The following is a 13,119-nucleotide window of genomic DNA, read 5'->3' as shown; positions in this document are numbered from 1 at the left end:
GAAATGGGAGTTTATATAAGCCAGCCGCTTGCAAACCGCTTCCAGATCTAGGAATCGTACGAAGTACATTTATTTGCTCTTCTTTCTATCACGTGATACAAAAGAAGGATACGGAATCTGAGCGGGTGCATAAGTCGTTTATTTACAAAACGTCCCGAGCTAATAAAACCGAACTGATATTGTAAATTTATTAACCACCTCTTTAGACGTCCTGGTGTGTAAGCATCCGTTCTGCAGAGGAAAACCGTAAGACAAATATACGACCCTCCGAATCATGAAGATGAAGATGAAAAAACATCCCTGACCTTGCAGCTAGAATGTAGACTTCAGCTGTCACTTTAGTGTGTCTGGGCACGAGAACAACTTCGGCTAGTTTGGCTCGGGCAACCTTCCATCGTCTCTCCTATGATAACCAATTCCCCAAGGAGCAAAACACCTGTAGCTCCTAACTTTACCGTCGAGCCCACTACTTCTCTCCACCATTCCCATAGACCCTTCCCAAAACATAGCCGGATGTTTGCACCCCCAATTATCAAAAAACATACACGAAACACCATTGATCTTGACCTTATGAACGCCACCTGCCGCTTCAACTTCCGGCGGCATGACCCTACACCCCGAGAACCCACCCAGTGCGTTCCACTCCGGCATTGTAGGTAAGATTTCGTCAATAACCATATCGCGACCATGTTTCCCCGCAGCGTAGAACTTCACTTGTCCGCCTTGCCATCTATCTAACTGCTTTGATTCGACACATCTAACACTATTGATCCTGTCGTTATCGGGCCCATTGGTCTTTAATGAAGCGTCGGCGCGATTAAAAGCCTTGAACAACCCTCCCTCGCAGTTGAACTGGTCAAAAAACTCGCATTCGCAGTATCCGGTAACGACGAACGACGAAGCCGCATCAGGAAACCCAAGGTTCATGCAGGCACCAGGTTTCTTAATACCGAATGGGTAACAGGCAGTGTACTCGGCGGGCGGTGCCCCCCACTGCCCTTTCAAGACATTCGTAGTTTTTTTGTCCCAAGGACCCAGTTGATTATTAACACCCCTTGTCCAAATCCCAAGTTTGCATTCGGGACCTGTAAATGCGATGTCTCCGTAGCTAGGATCCCCCGCCGGAGCATCCGCGCTGACGCCAGGTGGCTCATTAGCGTCTCCCATAATGTTTGGGGGAAATTGATTTCTACGTTCCTTTCGGAGACGCCAGTCGCAGTTGAATGTCGCTATAAACGAATCCGATTTATCACCATATGGCCATCCTTTGGCGGTGGTGACGGAAACGTAATCAAGGAGTGCGAGGGCGATGATGAAGAATTTCATCTTTATTTAGGAGTACATATAGGTCTTAAGTGACCGACTGCAGGCTTAAAGTATGAAATTGAAGAGTATAAAGTTAATCTTGCAATCGAAGGATAATAAAATAGAGAATGAATATCGAGGGCCAGCTCGGAGGATTGTTATTGAGGGCCAATTGTAAAACGTTTAGAATTGATATTGCGACCCTTAATGTTGGATTTTAAAGCTTCTGAAACCCCCATAAATTATCGGTAAAGCATTAAGCTCCGAATAGAATGAAGAGGAGGTAAACAATATTTCGACAACAGCTAGAAACGAGTATTCGAAAACTCAAGCGTCCATGCGAGACTTCCGTGGGGGGGTTAATATATCTATCGGTAGGTGCGTATAACCTCGCAGCTAGTTCATCACGCGGGGGAAATCGTATAACCGTGCCATCCAGTATCTTCTAACATGCATCTCCCAGCGAATACAAGAGTTATCAACTGTTCTATTTGTAGCCTTGCAAATACCACATGTGCGTATAGACCTCTTTCGACGGCAGAAATCCAACAATCAAGTTGATTCCTAAACTCAGCCACCTGCACGCTAACAAACCGGTCAAGCTTACCCGTGTACCTCAGCTTCAGTATTTTACGAAACACGAACGGTGCAACCGTTAATCCTTAGTTCAAGGGAATTGCGGGTTGGCTACAAAATTAACATCTTAGGCTGTGCAGCTTGCAGGTGCTTAAGTGCGAAATGAAACATATAGTTGTTGGATTTTGGCTGCAGTGGTGTTGTAAAACACAGTCCAACCGCAGCCAAGTCGTTTGTAGACAAGCTAATGTCGGAACGTCTAGCATCCGTTGTGCCGTTTGGATATCAATACCTGGATGTGAATACTGATGCTTAACCTATGGGAATGTAGCAATGAATTCAAAATAGTGCTCATCAACTCATTACTGTGCCTGAGTAGCTGTGTATGTTATAAACTCCTTTGGCTAGTACCTTTATAAATTTATGTGCCGTACTGGTTGACTTTAAGGCAGGCGTTATATAAGATTGTGCACGGTATACGTATGCATACGTATATAGCCGGCCAACATCGCGACAGAAGTTTAAATGCCTCAAATCTCCAAACAGGTTGATGGGGTGCAGGTTTGGTTTGTTAATACTGATTTCGTTTCATCCTGTGTAACCTGTAAACGTGGTTACCTAGATGACTATAGCATGTAGATATCGACATTTGTTCAGCCGTTTTGCTAACTTGTGCATGCAATTGTCTCGTCCCTTAGCGAGCGAATTCGAAAGATCGATTTGGTTAGCGACGATACCAGGATTAACCCAGTCTGTATCCCAAAAAATCGACCAACGAAAAAAAAAACTTGGCTCCCGCTGGCAAAAGGATGAATTTGCTGATTTCATTGAGGATCGAACTCAAGACCTCGACCGATCAAATCTCAAGATTGAGATTGTTAAGGTCGCGTGATAACCAACTACACCATGAAACCGTTGCGGATTTGTGATTGGGCGATTGATTCGGCGGTCCAAGAAGCGTTCTGGAGACCTCTTTGGCTCGACTGACTCCGGGGTTGGGGCTTGTAGGGTTATAGTTATGTTCGAAAAGTAATGTGAATGTGGAGGGGCATTGCTGCTGCACGGTAGAATTGATATGGTTAATGGTATCGCTGCAGTGTGATTTCTGTGATAACTACTTAGTGCCCAGGTACCCCGAGAGCCCGGAAAGGTCCTGCCCCTCCCTGTCCCTGGTCTCGAGACTATGGAAGGATAGCAGATTAAACTGAGCTATTTGGATCCATTAGCATCAGGTGCGATAGGGTACATTATTCTATTGCAATCGGTCCTATCGTCGATCTATCTTTCATAAAATCATTAAACCACCAAAGAAAACGAGGACCAAAAACTGGCACTTCACAAAAATACAAGCCTTCTAAACGCCATGCCAAAAGTATTCTACTATGTACAAAAAGTCACCAATTTACAGTCCTATAAACACCCTACCCCGCCGGGTAACCTAATTCGTATACTCCTTCCTCTCAATCGCCCTCTCCGCCTCCCTTCTCGCCGCAGCCTCCCTTCTCATTCTTCCCTGCCTCTGACCCTCCAATCCATACACAAATGCTCCCAAAAATACCACAGTCGCACCTGCAATAACCCCACTGCCCAATTGATTCCCAAAGAACCAAATACTCAACAACAAACTAACAAGTTTCCTAATATTCAGAACAATAGTAACCGTCAATGCCGTCGCCATTCCCGCAAGGAAGTTAACACCTCTGACACAGACATACTGCGTCACGGCATTAACACCCAAATAAAACAGCTGTTTTGGGATTTGGATCTGTTTGAGGTTATCCGGAAAGAAGAATGGGAGGAGTTCTGGGAGTGGGAGGGGTTCTGAGGAGTACAGTCTGTAGAATTGGAGTTTGATACTTTGGGCGAATGGGATGAAGAGTGGAAGGGAGAGGGCGTGGGTGTAGAAGAGACCTTCGCGCCAGTTGGAGCCGTATTTTGCGTAGGTGTTTTCGATGTAGACGCCCATCAAGGCTGCGAGGATTTGGGAAACGAAGAGGATTGAGAGTCCGGTAAGGAAACGGGGGAGCGATTGTTCGGATTCGCCCTATACAGAGAGAGTTGTGTTAGAAATTGGAGGGTGAGGGTTGGTTGGAGAAAGAGAGGTTATTTATTACCATTGATTTGGCATTGCTCATGGCGGAGAGGATGATGCCGCCGGTGAGGATAAGTACGGATAGAATCTGGACTTTGCTGAATCTCTTGCCTAGGCAGGCGCCGATTAACATCGTGGTGATGCTGCCTCCGCTTCTGAGGATGATATGGATCGGGACGCTGATGTTGTATTCGAATGCCCAGTTATTCAGCACACTGACCGAGAAGAAGATGACGATAACACCGAGCCATCGTCGAATTGGGATTTGGTTCTTGGCCAGCAATGTCGGCGAATTCCAGTCGAAATGTGCGATAAATCCTTCAATCGATACCAGCAGGAATTGTGCAAAGGTAATGAGGTGACCCGAGTCCGGCGTTTCCTTGATAATTGCTTCTAGAGCGAAGACGTTCGAGCAGCAGCCTCCGAAGATCAAGCTGATCATCATCGCTAGACCGAACCATTCCGGCACTGTGGCCTGTAGCACACCAGAGGCTACCGATTTGGCTTCGTCGATGCTGCCATTACCGTCGGAGCTGGCACGGCCATTTTGTTCGTAACTACTCCTCCCCTCCTCGGATTTCTTCAGAAATTCTGTCTCGGAATCCACAGACTTTCGAGTTTCCCCGTTCGGTACCGATTCTCCCGAATAATGCATACCTTTGTTTGACGACGCGGCGGCGGCGGCGACCACAGCTCCGTTACCGAGATCGGCCCCGGTTGTTGTTGCGAACGTGTTGACTTCTTCCTCCTTCTTGACTTCAACCGGTGGAATTACCGTAATTCCCGCAACAGCAGCCTCCTTTTTGCGCGGGGAGACAGACCGTCTTGCCCGTGTGGTTGTTCTGGCGGGTGTTTTCGGTGTTTTGGGAGTTCCGTCGCGAGTGCTGTTGCTTCGCTGAAGAGTCTCGGATTCGGAATCCGTATACGAAGATTCGTTCTTGAGCGAGCTGCTGGCGATCCTGGCGCTACGGCGCATGGCTCTTCTCTTTTCTTCTTTTTTTAGACTTTAATGGTTTTGGTTGGGAAACGTGGTTTGAGCGGGAAAACCTTCGAGAACGCCCTCACACACAGGAATTGGAAAAAAGGGAACGAAGGTTGAATCGGGAATTTCTGATGGCCAGTTATCGAAAAACTGGGAATGGGATGAGGTGATATGATATGACGAGGGCGTTGTCGATAGGAATGGGCGCTATAGGATGATGAGAGTAAGCTGTGGCCGGGATTGGTGAAGCATTTGACATTAGAGGAAATAGTGTGTTACATGGAAGAACAGCCAGATGTCAGATTTCTGGGATAAGAGTAGAAATATTATGCGATCTCTACCAATCCAGTCGCAGCAGATATCGATTAGTATAATAGATAAAAAAGAAATACAACTGGGCGAATATCTATCTCTAAGCGCAGAATTCTAGAAGATGAGATGTGTATAAAAGCTAAGACACATTGCAAACGGAAAGTTGATGTTGAGGATCGAATTAATCCATGGTTCTAGATTTCGAAGTTAGAGAAGGAATTAAAGGCGCATCAGGGCAGCAGCCTTGGACCCTTTTTATTCCTCCTCTTTCAGGAACCACAATTGCTTGACCAAATAGTGCGAGAATCTGCCGGGTAATACGTAATATTAATACTTAATGAAATGACTGGAAGTTAACTCGAGTTCGAGCTTCTTAGCGATGTGGCTTCGACCTAGACGACATACGGCAACTCATAGCGGGTCCCGCCTACAATACAACGCAAAAATACACATTTTTACACCATTTCAGATATCTGTGATGGGGATTGCCTGCGATTTTTGAGCATTCTCTCGACCAGACTAAAGTGCCTGGCTAGATGTTATGTGGACGCATGATATATTACCTATATTATACGATGAAATGTTTCGGTAAGTATCAAAGTGAGAAGACGGATGCGGCAATGCGGCAAGGGCCAACAACGCCAACAACCAAAACTGTGGCCACTTCCATCCCACTTAACTTAGCTTGCCACAACCTCGCCCCACAGAAGAGCCTCCTCCTCCATCTAACTAGATGCTTCATGAAACCTGGCCACTTCCTCATTCATCGATGACTATGGCTTGAGTGACTCAAAATCTCAATTTTATCGATAACTTCCACGTTGCCCTTAATTACAAAAGCGTGTTATAAATAGCTTATATATCCGTTCTAGCTGGCCAGCTCAAAAGCTAGAAAACCATAATTCAACCCCCAAGCTTCCTACCCCTCCAATAATAATCCCATGATCCCCTTATAAGATATATTAGATCTCCAATCCTGAAAGATGCAATCCCTCAACCGCATCACTCTCCTCGCGATCTGGATCCTCTGTCTTCTCTTCAACTCCGCCTTTGCCGTACCTTCAAACGGCAATGACGGCGACGGCACAGAAGCAGACGCTGCCCCAACCCCCGTAGAATTAATCTGCCATCCAGGTAAAGAATGTTACCCGAAGGTCTTCGTCCCGACGACCACTTTCCTCCCTGTCGAGGCAGATCAGGTAATCCCACCTGGCCTCCACGTGCGACTGAACATCGGTACCGGCGGACGAGAAGCAAAAATCATTGATCCGAATGAAAACGAAGGAACGGCCGTCTATGTTGAAAAGGATAAAAAGGCGGAATTACAAGCTGGGATGGAGTTCTCCGACCTCGTCGTGGTTCCGGACCAAGATATCGACCAGGGCTCCGTTATAAACGCTGGATTGGGTTCTAACGAAACCGAATCTACGCCACCAGTTCAACATATCCCACCAGAACCAGAGAATTACAAACCGAACCCTCATCTTTCAAACTCCGACTGGGAAACATTCAATAATGCGGTTGCAGTACTTAAAGAATCCGCACCCCAGACATCATCTCTCATCGAAGCACTTCGAAAACTATCAGAATTATCACACGAACCAGAATACGGCGTCAAACTCATTGAGATGTCTTTACAAAAATTACTTAATATAATCTCTTCTTCGGAATATACGCCATCAATCCGTTCTTCAGCGGCTATAACCCTTGGAAACTCACTACAGAATAACGCTGTGGCTCTCTCCCGCGTCAGGAAACTCTTCGGAACTGCAACTAAGGATGTGGTGTTACACCCACTTCTAACCTCTTTGCTTAAAAACCAAGATGTGATCTTAAACCGAAGATTAATGTTCGCCATCTCCAGAACTGTCAGGATTCATAACGGAAAACAAGATTTTGTTGCTCTTAACGGTCTTGGGATTTTGGAGAAAGTATATGCTACGACAAACGACTTACCGCTCCGGGGTAAGATCGCTGCGTTCCTTCAAGACGAGTTTTTGGATATGGAGATGAGGGAGATGGATGTTAAATCTGGGGGTAAGTCTGGTTCGCAGAATGTTATCAAGTTGAAGGATGATTTGAGTGGGTGGTGTGACGTTTTACAGAGTCATCTGGTGGAGAGGAAGAATGGAGAAGGAGATGGGGATTTGGACAGCGAGGTGAAGGTACTGGTTACACTTAAGGCATTGAAGGGGAGGTATGGGGATGAATGTAAGGCGAATCCAGAGCTGGAACGTTGGTTGGGAGGTGAGAAAGAGAGGGTTAGAAAGGAGGATGACGATGGGGAGTGGATTAAAGTCCCCTTGGAGGAGGTTGAGCATGTGTTTTTTGGTGCTACGGCGTAAAAGATTATTGCCTACTGGTATCACGTCGCTAGTTTGCTCTATCAGGTGGTAAGCAGAAATAATTTGGGTTTATGCCTAGCTATTGTACCTTAATACCACGGCTGACATGCACGTGCACTCGATACGTTGATTTTGAAGTTCTTGGCGTTTTGGGATATTGTTTAATGGTCAACCGGCTTCATTGCATTGTTACTATTGTAGCTAGACAAAGTAATAAACAAGAGGCTGAGAATGAATGCGACATTGGCTGTAGGCTAACAAGTCCTCTGATTATAAGTCCTGTTCATGTCGTCGAGTTACATTTCCAAAACGTCGTCGGATGTTGTATTACACTCCTGTCAACACAACTGCATCTTTGAGATTAATAAAGTAGGGCTGTGATATTTGAGGACACCCCCACCTATTACAACCAGTTACTAAACCGCAATAGGACTTGGCTAAGTATAAGGCTGTTAAATACTGCGTGTGGCCACATATCCAGGCGCCCCACTTTGTTAACTCGTCACCTTTTAATTCTTCCCCCTCATCACTAGCGCTTTTGGGGGACGGACTACTTTCTATTACATCGGCTATCAATATCAGATCTTCTCCAAACCTTTTGACATTGTATATATAGTCACACATTGCTTGATATAATCTATAGCATGGACGCAAACTCCGTCGGAGAGGGCCACCGCGCTTTTTCAGGCTTCAACGCGATACCGCCCGAATTAGATACCGAGATAGCGCAATATTTACTGCCTGCGGATATCGTTAACAATCTAGATCTCCCCCGTATATACGGAACCATATATTTTTTTGGGCTTTACAAGACCTTGATAACTTTGATATCGAGCAATTGATAGGCCTTTACTTTTACAGCCATTTCATCTCCGAACCATGTCCAGCCTTCGAGATCGACTGTATTCAAGATTGCATCGAATACAGAGTCGGAAATTTTCTAAAGGGAATGGCAGACGTTTCGTCAAAAACATTTGACCTCGAGGAACATGCAATCAATCGCTCAGATTCTTTTTTTACTAAAGAAGCATATACTTGGTTCAGGCGCATCAGATACTTAATAGCCCGTATAATTCTAGGTTGCCACCGATTTAAAAGCGTTGACAATGAAAATATACTATTAGAAATGGTTGCCTTGTCATATTTTCTATGGAGGCTTGCCCGCGACTCTCACACGGCGGCCTATCCAGAGGATTCGAACTTTTTCGAAAATCTCTACCAATTAGTAATGGTACTTTCTAAAATCGCTACCCGCGATACCGGCTGCGACGTACGCGAGATCTTCAGGACTGGCCGACAACAAAAAAACTACTATCAGTCTTTCCTGGTCTCGTACCTAGTTACCACAGAAGGAAGAGGGACTTCAAGTTTTTGTGGGGTCCTACAGAAACTATCCTCTCGAGGGGGTTGGGGAAGGAAGAAGGCCTAGGCTCGGACCACAGCTGGACTACGAGTCCAAAAAACCCTAGCCTCAAAGAAAACCCTGAGAACCCATGTGCAAACCAACATGCCGCTGTAGTAATCATACACACGGCAGGAGTTGTCGATTATCTCAGGAGAAACCTTCCTAAATTAACTTATCGAGGTTTTTTTCTGAGGAATTCGCTTGTGATGTCCTGGAAAGATTAAACGACTTAGGGGAGAAGCTTGAATCGAGGACTCTCCTGCGATTGGTACCCGGACGGAATCGAACCACCGGCTCCATGAATTCGAAGCGGTCCAGCCTAGAGCGACCCGCTGAAAAGGATTGGGGGCATGATCATAGGGATCCTCATAGCGTGATCCTTCTCTGGATGTTAAAGGCCAACGCGTATGGCGTCGATGGGGGGTATCTTTCATATGTAGGTTTCCGGTGAGAATACCACATTTTGGTGTTCTGAGTTTTCTTCTCCATGTGTTAGCTAGCGTTGACCATGAATTCACTACGCTTTACAAATGTAGGTCAGCTCATCAAGGTACGAAGTTAGAGACCGGCTTATTAAAATTTTATTTTCGAGATCGTATGCAGAGGCTTCAGATTTTGAGCCGCTCGACTGGAATCGGGAAATATCTTTCAGTGGGAAACCGAATATTTTCAAAGTGCCGATATCTATACCGATATCAGTACCGGCAGTTAAACCAATATTTACACCATGGTAGAGTGTTGTCGATGCATATCCAGAATCTAAAATTAGTAGCGATGCGTATCCGGAATCTAATTCATTCCGCCCGAGCGATCTAACTTGCATACATATGCTGCAATACGTCAAAAACAGTAATATGAACCAGCTCAAACTAATCTGCATGCTTGAGTTTTCTACTCCCGAAGGTTTTTCAATATACCAGAACTTTAAAGTTCTTTACCATCTTCGGGCCCTTGATGGAGGGACCGGCCACAAAAAAAGATGGGAGGCAGTCTCGTTACTGGAGCAAGAAAGTCCCCTCAACAGATTCTATCTGTGGTTAGAAGAATACTCTCCTTTAGAGATAATTTGGACAAGTTGGCTTTATCCAGTCAAGCCATGTAAGCCTGGTTCAGTCTTACTTCGTTGTAGATGTGTGAGTCTGACCCTCTCTTCTGATCGATTATAATCCGATAATTCTTGAAGCCCTTAAACTATGGTACTATAAAAGCTTTAGGACACAAGACTGACGTGCGGTACCGATGAGATCTTGCTAATAGAGTTGCGGTCGGAGTTTCACTCATGCCATACCAGAATCCATATCGTGGTGGCTTCTCTAGCCCCGAGCTAGTAAAGGCACTTCTGACTGGTTCTCACGCTACTTCTATATGTGTATGTATTTTCAATGTTAAATCTTCATGGAAAGTAGTCTAACACAATACGCACACTAATTTACCAAAAGCTAGCGAAATACTTCAAACTAGTGCGCCGGAGCCAATTGATAGTACCGGAAGCCCCCGCAAATTTGGAGTTTTTGACCTTCGGCCATTCGGTATTACGGCCGTAAACTTCCTGGGAGGGATTCTTAATATAGTTAAAGAGTCACTTCGATCGACTTATAAGATAACAAGATCGATTGTTGGGATACATTGTCCTATACCGCAGCCACCGCCCGCTGCTCCTCGGGATGTTTTCCTGTGCTGTCGGCGTCTGGTTGACAAACAAGCTGTATACGGGCCGATTAACGTGATGAACTCCCACGACAAACAATTCTTCCGACTTATGAAACGAGCTTATAAATCTCTACGAGGAAGTTTCGGGTGGATATCTTTTCGAGAAATTGCGAGGTTCAGATTTGTAAAAGTAGGTTTGGATGACACATTCCTCATGACAAATTCATCTAAGGGAGCTCTAGGTCAGTTAAAGAACACTTGCAGCTAACTGATGATTTAGTTTCAACCATTTTATAAAATCCACGTCAGTTGCTCTGAAACCGATCAGCTTCCAAAACGAGGCCACCAGGAGTATGAAATTGATTACCCAGTGGGATACGTACCAGACTCTTTACCCTTCAAGCCCCCTATAGCTCCTGAAATTCTGCTGTACTTCTATAATAATCCTGGTTGTGCCGACTCAATTGAGAAACTTCTCAGGTTCATTCCTAAACGGATAGTTAACAACCCTAATCCTCCGGATGAAGCATGGGGTCTCTACGCCGAGGAGGGTTTGTCTATGGGGAAATTTCTGATGGCCGGGCTAGTCATTGCAGTCTTATCAACGATATTTATCGGCCTCTGGCTATTCTACCATCCTGGAGATTTACAGAATGCATTTACTCCAATGTTTGTTGTTTCAGTCGTCGGGGCCCTGCTAGTTGCACCAGAGTTCATGGGGTACGGTTCCAAGAAAAAGAGGAGCTAAAGGTGTATATATATTCCCATTCACCTTCTTGGAACGTTTTGGTTCTCTTTCTAGTAAATAAAGGGATTTGGTTAATTCGATTTTTTATGAATTCGGAACCACTGATGATTTCGCCTTACTCGTTAATTACCTAGGTAATCGATCTCTCGATAAGATCTGGAGGATCAAAATTCCAACTTTAGACTGAAAATTCTGACCGAGCAAACTGCAACACTGTATTTTCTCTTATTTAGAAAACTCCATTTTTCATATCGTCTGTAGAACGTTTGACGGTTCCTATAACATATAAAACAATAAGAATTCTGCGGGATATCGTTCGCGAATTTATCGCCAACACTTTGTTGCATTTCGCACGAGATACCCCTGTGAATGTGTTGCGGTGGTTAACACCTGTCCACAACTGGTCACCACGCAGCTTCCCTCGCGCTAGCTCAAAGGACGGGCTCGATATCACCAATTTTCTCACGACACCGCTCCTATCCACTCAAGTTCACACCAGAAGGCAAGAGATAGCTTCGTAAGCATACAAGATGGCGGAACCCACTAAGATCTGCCCTTACTCTCTACCCGGTAGGTTTCCCATTTCAATCCCAAGACTTCTCGGCACGAGCAGCCGCTGACACCCTATCCTACTTCAGACCTCAAGAACACATCTGACGATGCTGTCGCGGCCGTGTGTATCCCACAATCACATTTGTAACCATTATACAAGACTAATATCGAAGTTATAGTACCTAAAAACCAAATCATTCGCCCAATCGCACACCCTCACCGATGTCCGTCTATCCATCTCCACCGCCGCGTGCCTTATCGCCGGCGCAACCTTCTACCTAGACTATACCCAAGGCTTCGAAAAGACCAAAACCTTTACTTTATACGCTTGCATCGCTTACTTCACCCTCAATACCGCTCTGACAATATGGCTCTACTTTTTCGAATCCTCGACAATCTACGTGGGAAAACATAAAACTGCACCGGTATCTTTAACTATCAGCTCGAAGGTTACGAAGCATGATCCGACTTATAGGTTGAAGATTTTGCAAACCCAAGTGGTTGATGGGAAGAATATTGTGAGAAATAGAGATGTTGAGGGTCCGTTTATGGATTGGATTGATGACAAGGGGTTCTTTGTGAAGAAGCCTTTTGAGAGCTGGTTGGGTGCTTCGGTACCTTGGATTTTGGAGAACGAAGATGTACCTAAGGAGCTGGATAGCAGCGTTGTGACGGCCAGCGGAAGGAAAGTTCAGGAAGAGATGACGGGCGTTGAGGTGGGTAGTGGGAAGGGAAGCGTTAGGAGGAAGGGAAAGAAGGTGTGATTATCATATAGCACTTGGTTTTCGCAGGAGAAGTGCAAAGATACTACTAGTATTCATAATATTATCATTTTGATGGAATCAAAAGCAGTCTTATTCTATACTACTTACTATCTTTTGCGTCATGGACATCATTATTCTCGATGCCAGTACATCATTAAAATGATATTTTGGTGTGGTGTAATTTCTAGAGGGGCTTACATTTGCTGGTGTGCTTCTTCAAGGCAGGACTGGGATGGCCTAGTCGGTAACGACTGTTACCAAATAGGCTTTGACACGATCTTAATAACAACTATCATACACTCTATGGTAGCTTGGATGTGCATGCAGCACGTCATTTCGAGTCTCAAAAACGTCCCAGTTCCCTTTTTCTGTCTTTTTCCTGGCTGAA

At 45.2% G+C, this 13,119-nt stretch overlaps 5 protein-coding genes across 7 annotated transcripts; 3 read left to right on the top strand and 2 right to left on the bottom strand.

Moving 5' to 3' along the window:
- Positions 1–369: 369 nt before the first annotated feature.
- DFL_007104 (uncharacterized protein) lies at positions 370–1,326 on the bottom strand (the record flags this gene model as incomplete). The annotated part of the gene is made up of 1 exon (XM_067636636.1): positions 370–1,326. The coding sequence occupies one exon, from the start codon at positions 1,324–1,326 to the stop codon at positions 370–372; it is 957 nt and encodes a 318-aa protein (XP_067488232.1).
- A 1,993-nt stretch (positions 1,327–3,319) lies between these two features.
- DFL_007103 (uncharacterized protein) lies at positions 3,320–4,949 on the bottom strand (the record flags this gene model as incomplete). The annotated part of the gene is made up of 2 exons (XM_067636635.1): positions 3,320–3,925; positions 3,996–4,949. The coding sequence occupies 2 exons, from the start codon at positions 4,947–4,949 to the stop codon at positions 3,320–3,322; spliced, it is 1,560 nt and encodes a 519-aa protein (XP_067488231.1).
- A 1,301-nt stretch (positions 4,950–6,250) lies between these two features.
- On the top strand, positions 6,251–7,612 carry DFL_007102 (uncharacterized protein; the record flags this gene model as incomplete). 2 transcript variants are annotated; one of them, XM_067636633.1, is made up of 1 exon in its annotated part: positions 6,251–7,612. In XM_067636633.1, the coding sequence occupies one exon, from the start codon at positions 6,251–6,253 to the stop codon at positions 7,610–7,612; it is 1,362 nt and encodes a 453-aa protein (XP_067488229.1). The 2 variants fall into 2 exon arrangements, with proteins under 2 accessions (XP_067488229.1, XP_067488230.1); XM_067636634.1 differs by having other exon boundaries at positions 6,896–7,612.
- A 2,770-nt stretch (positions 7,613–10,382) lies between these two features.
- DFL_007101 (uncharacterized protein) lies at positions 10,383–11,415 on the top strand (the record flags this gene model as incomplete). Of its 2 annotated transcripts, XM_067636632.1 has the most annotated exons (4): positions 10,383–10,386; positions 10,461–10,546; positions 10,660–10,857; positions 10,948–11,415. In XM_067636632.1, 4 exons carry the CDS (start codon positions 10,383–10,385, stop codon positions 11,413–11,415), a joined length of 756 nt encoding a protein of 251 aa, XP_067488228.1. The 2 variants fall into 2 exon arrangements, with proteins under 2 accessions (XP_067488228.1, XP_067488227.1); XM_067636631.1 differs by having other exon boundaries at positions 10,457–10,857.
- A 530-nt stretch (positions 11,416–11,945) lies between these two features.
- Positions 11,946–12,731, top strand: DFL_007100 (uncharacterized protein; the record flags this gene model as incomplete). The annotated part of the gene is made up of 3 exons (XM_067636630.1): positions 11,946–11,985; positions 12,054–12,088; positions 12,147–12,731. The coding sequence occupies 3 exons, from the start codon at positions 11,946–11,948 to the stop codon at positions 12,729–12,731; spliced, it is 660 nt and encodes a 219-aa protein (XP_067488226.1).
- Between the last annotated feature and the right edge of the window lie 388 nt (positions 12,732–13,119).

Source organism: Arthrobotrys flagrans (genome assembly GCF_004000055.1).
Source record: "Arthrobotrys flagrans strain CBS H-5679 chromosome Unknown unitig_8, whole genome shotgun sequence".
Classification (NCBI taxonomy): Eukaryota; Fungi; Ascomycota; class Orbiliomycetes; order Orbiliales; family Orbiliaceae; genus Arthrobotrys; species Arthrobotrys flagrans.
The sequence above is the reverse complement of the archived record's forward strand: the minus strand, read 5'-3'. Positions and strand labels throughout refer to the sequence as shown.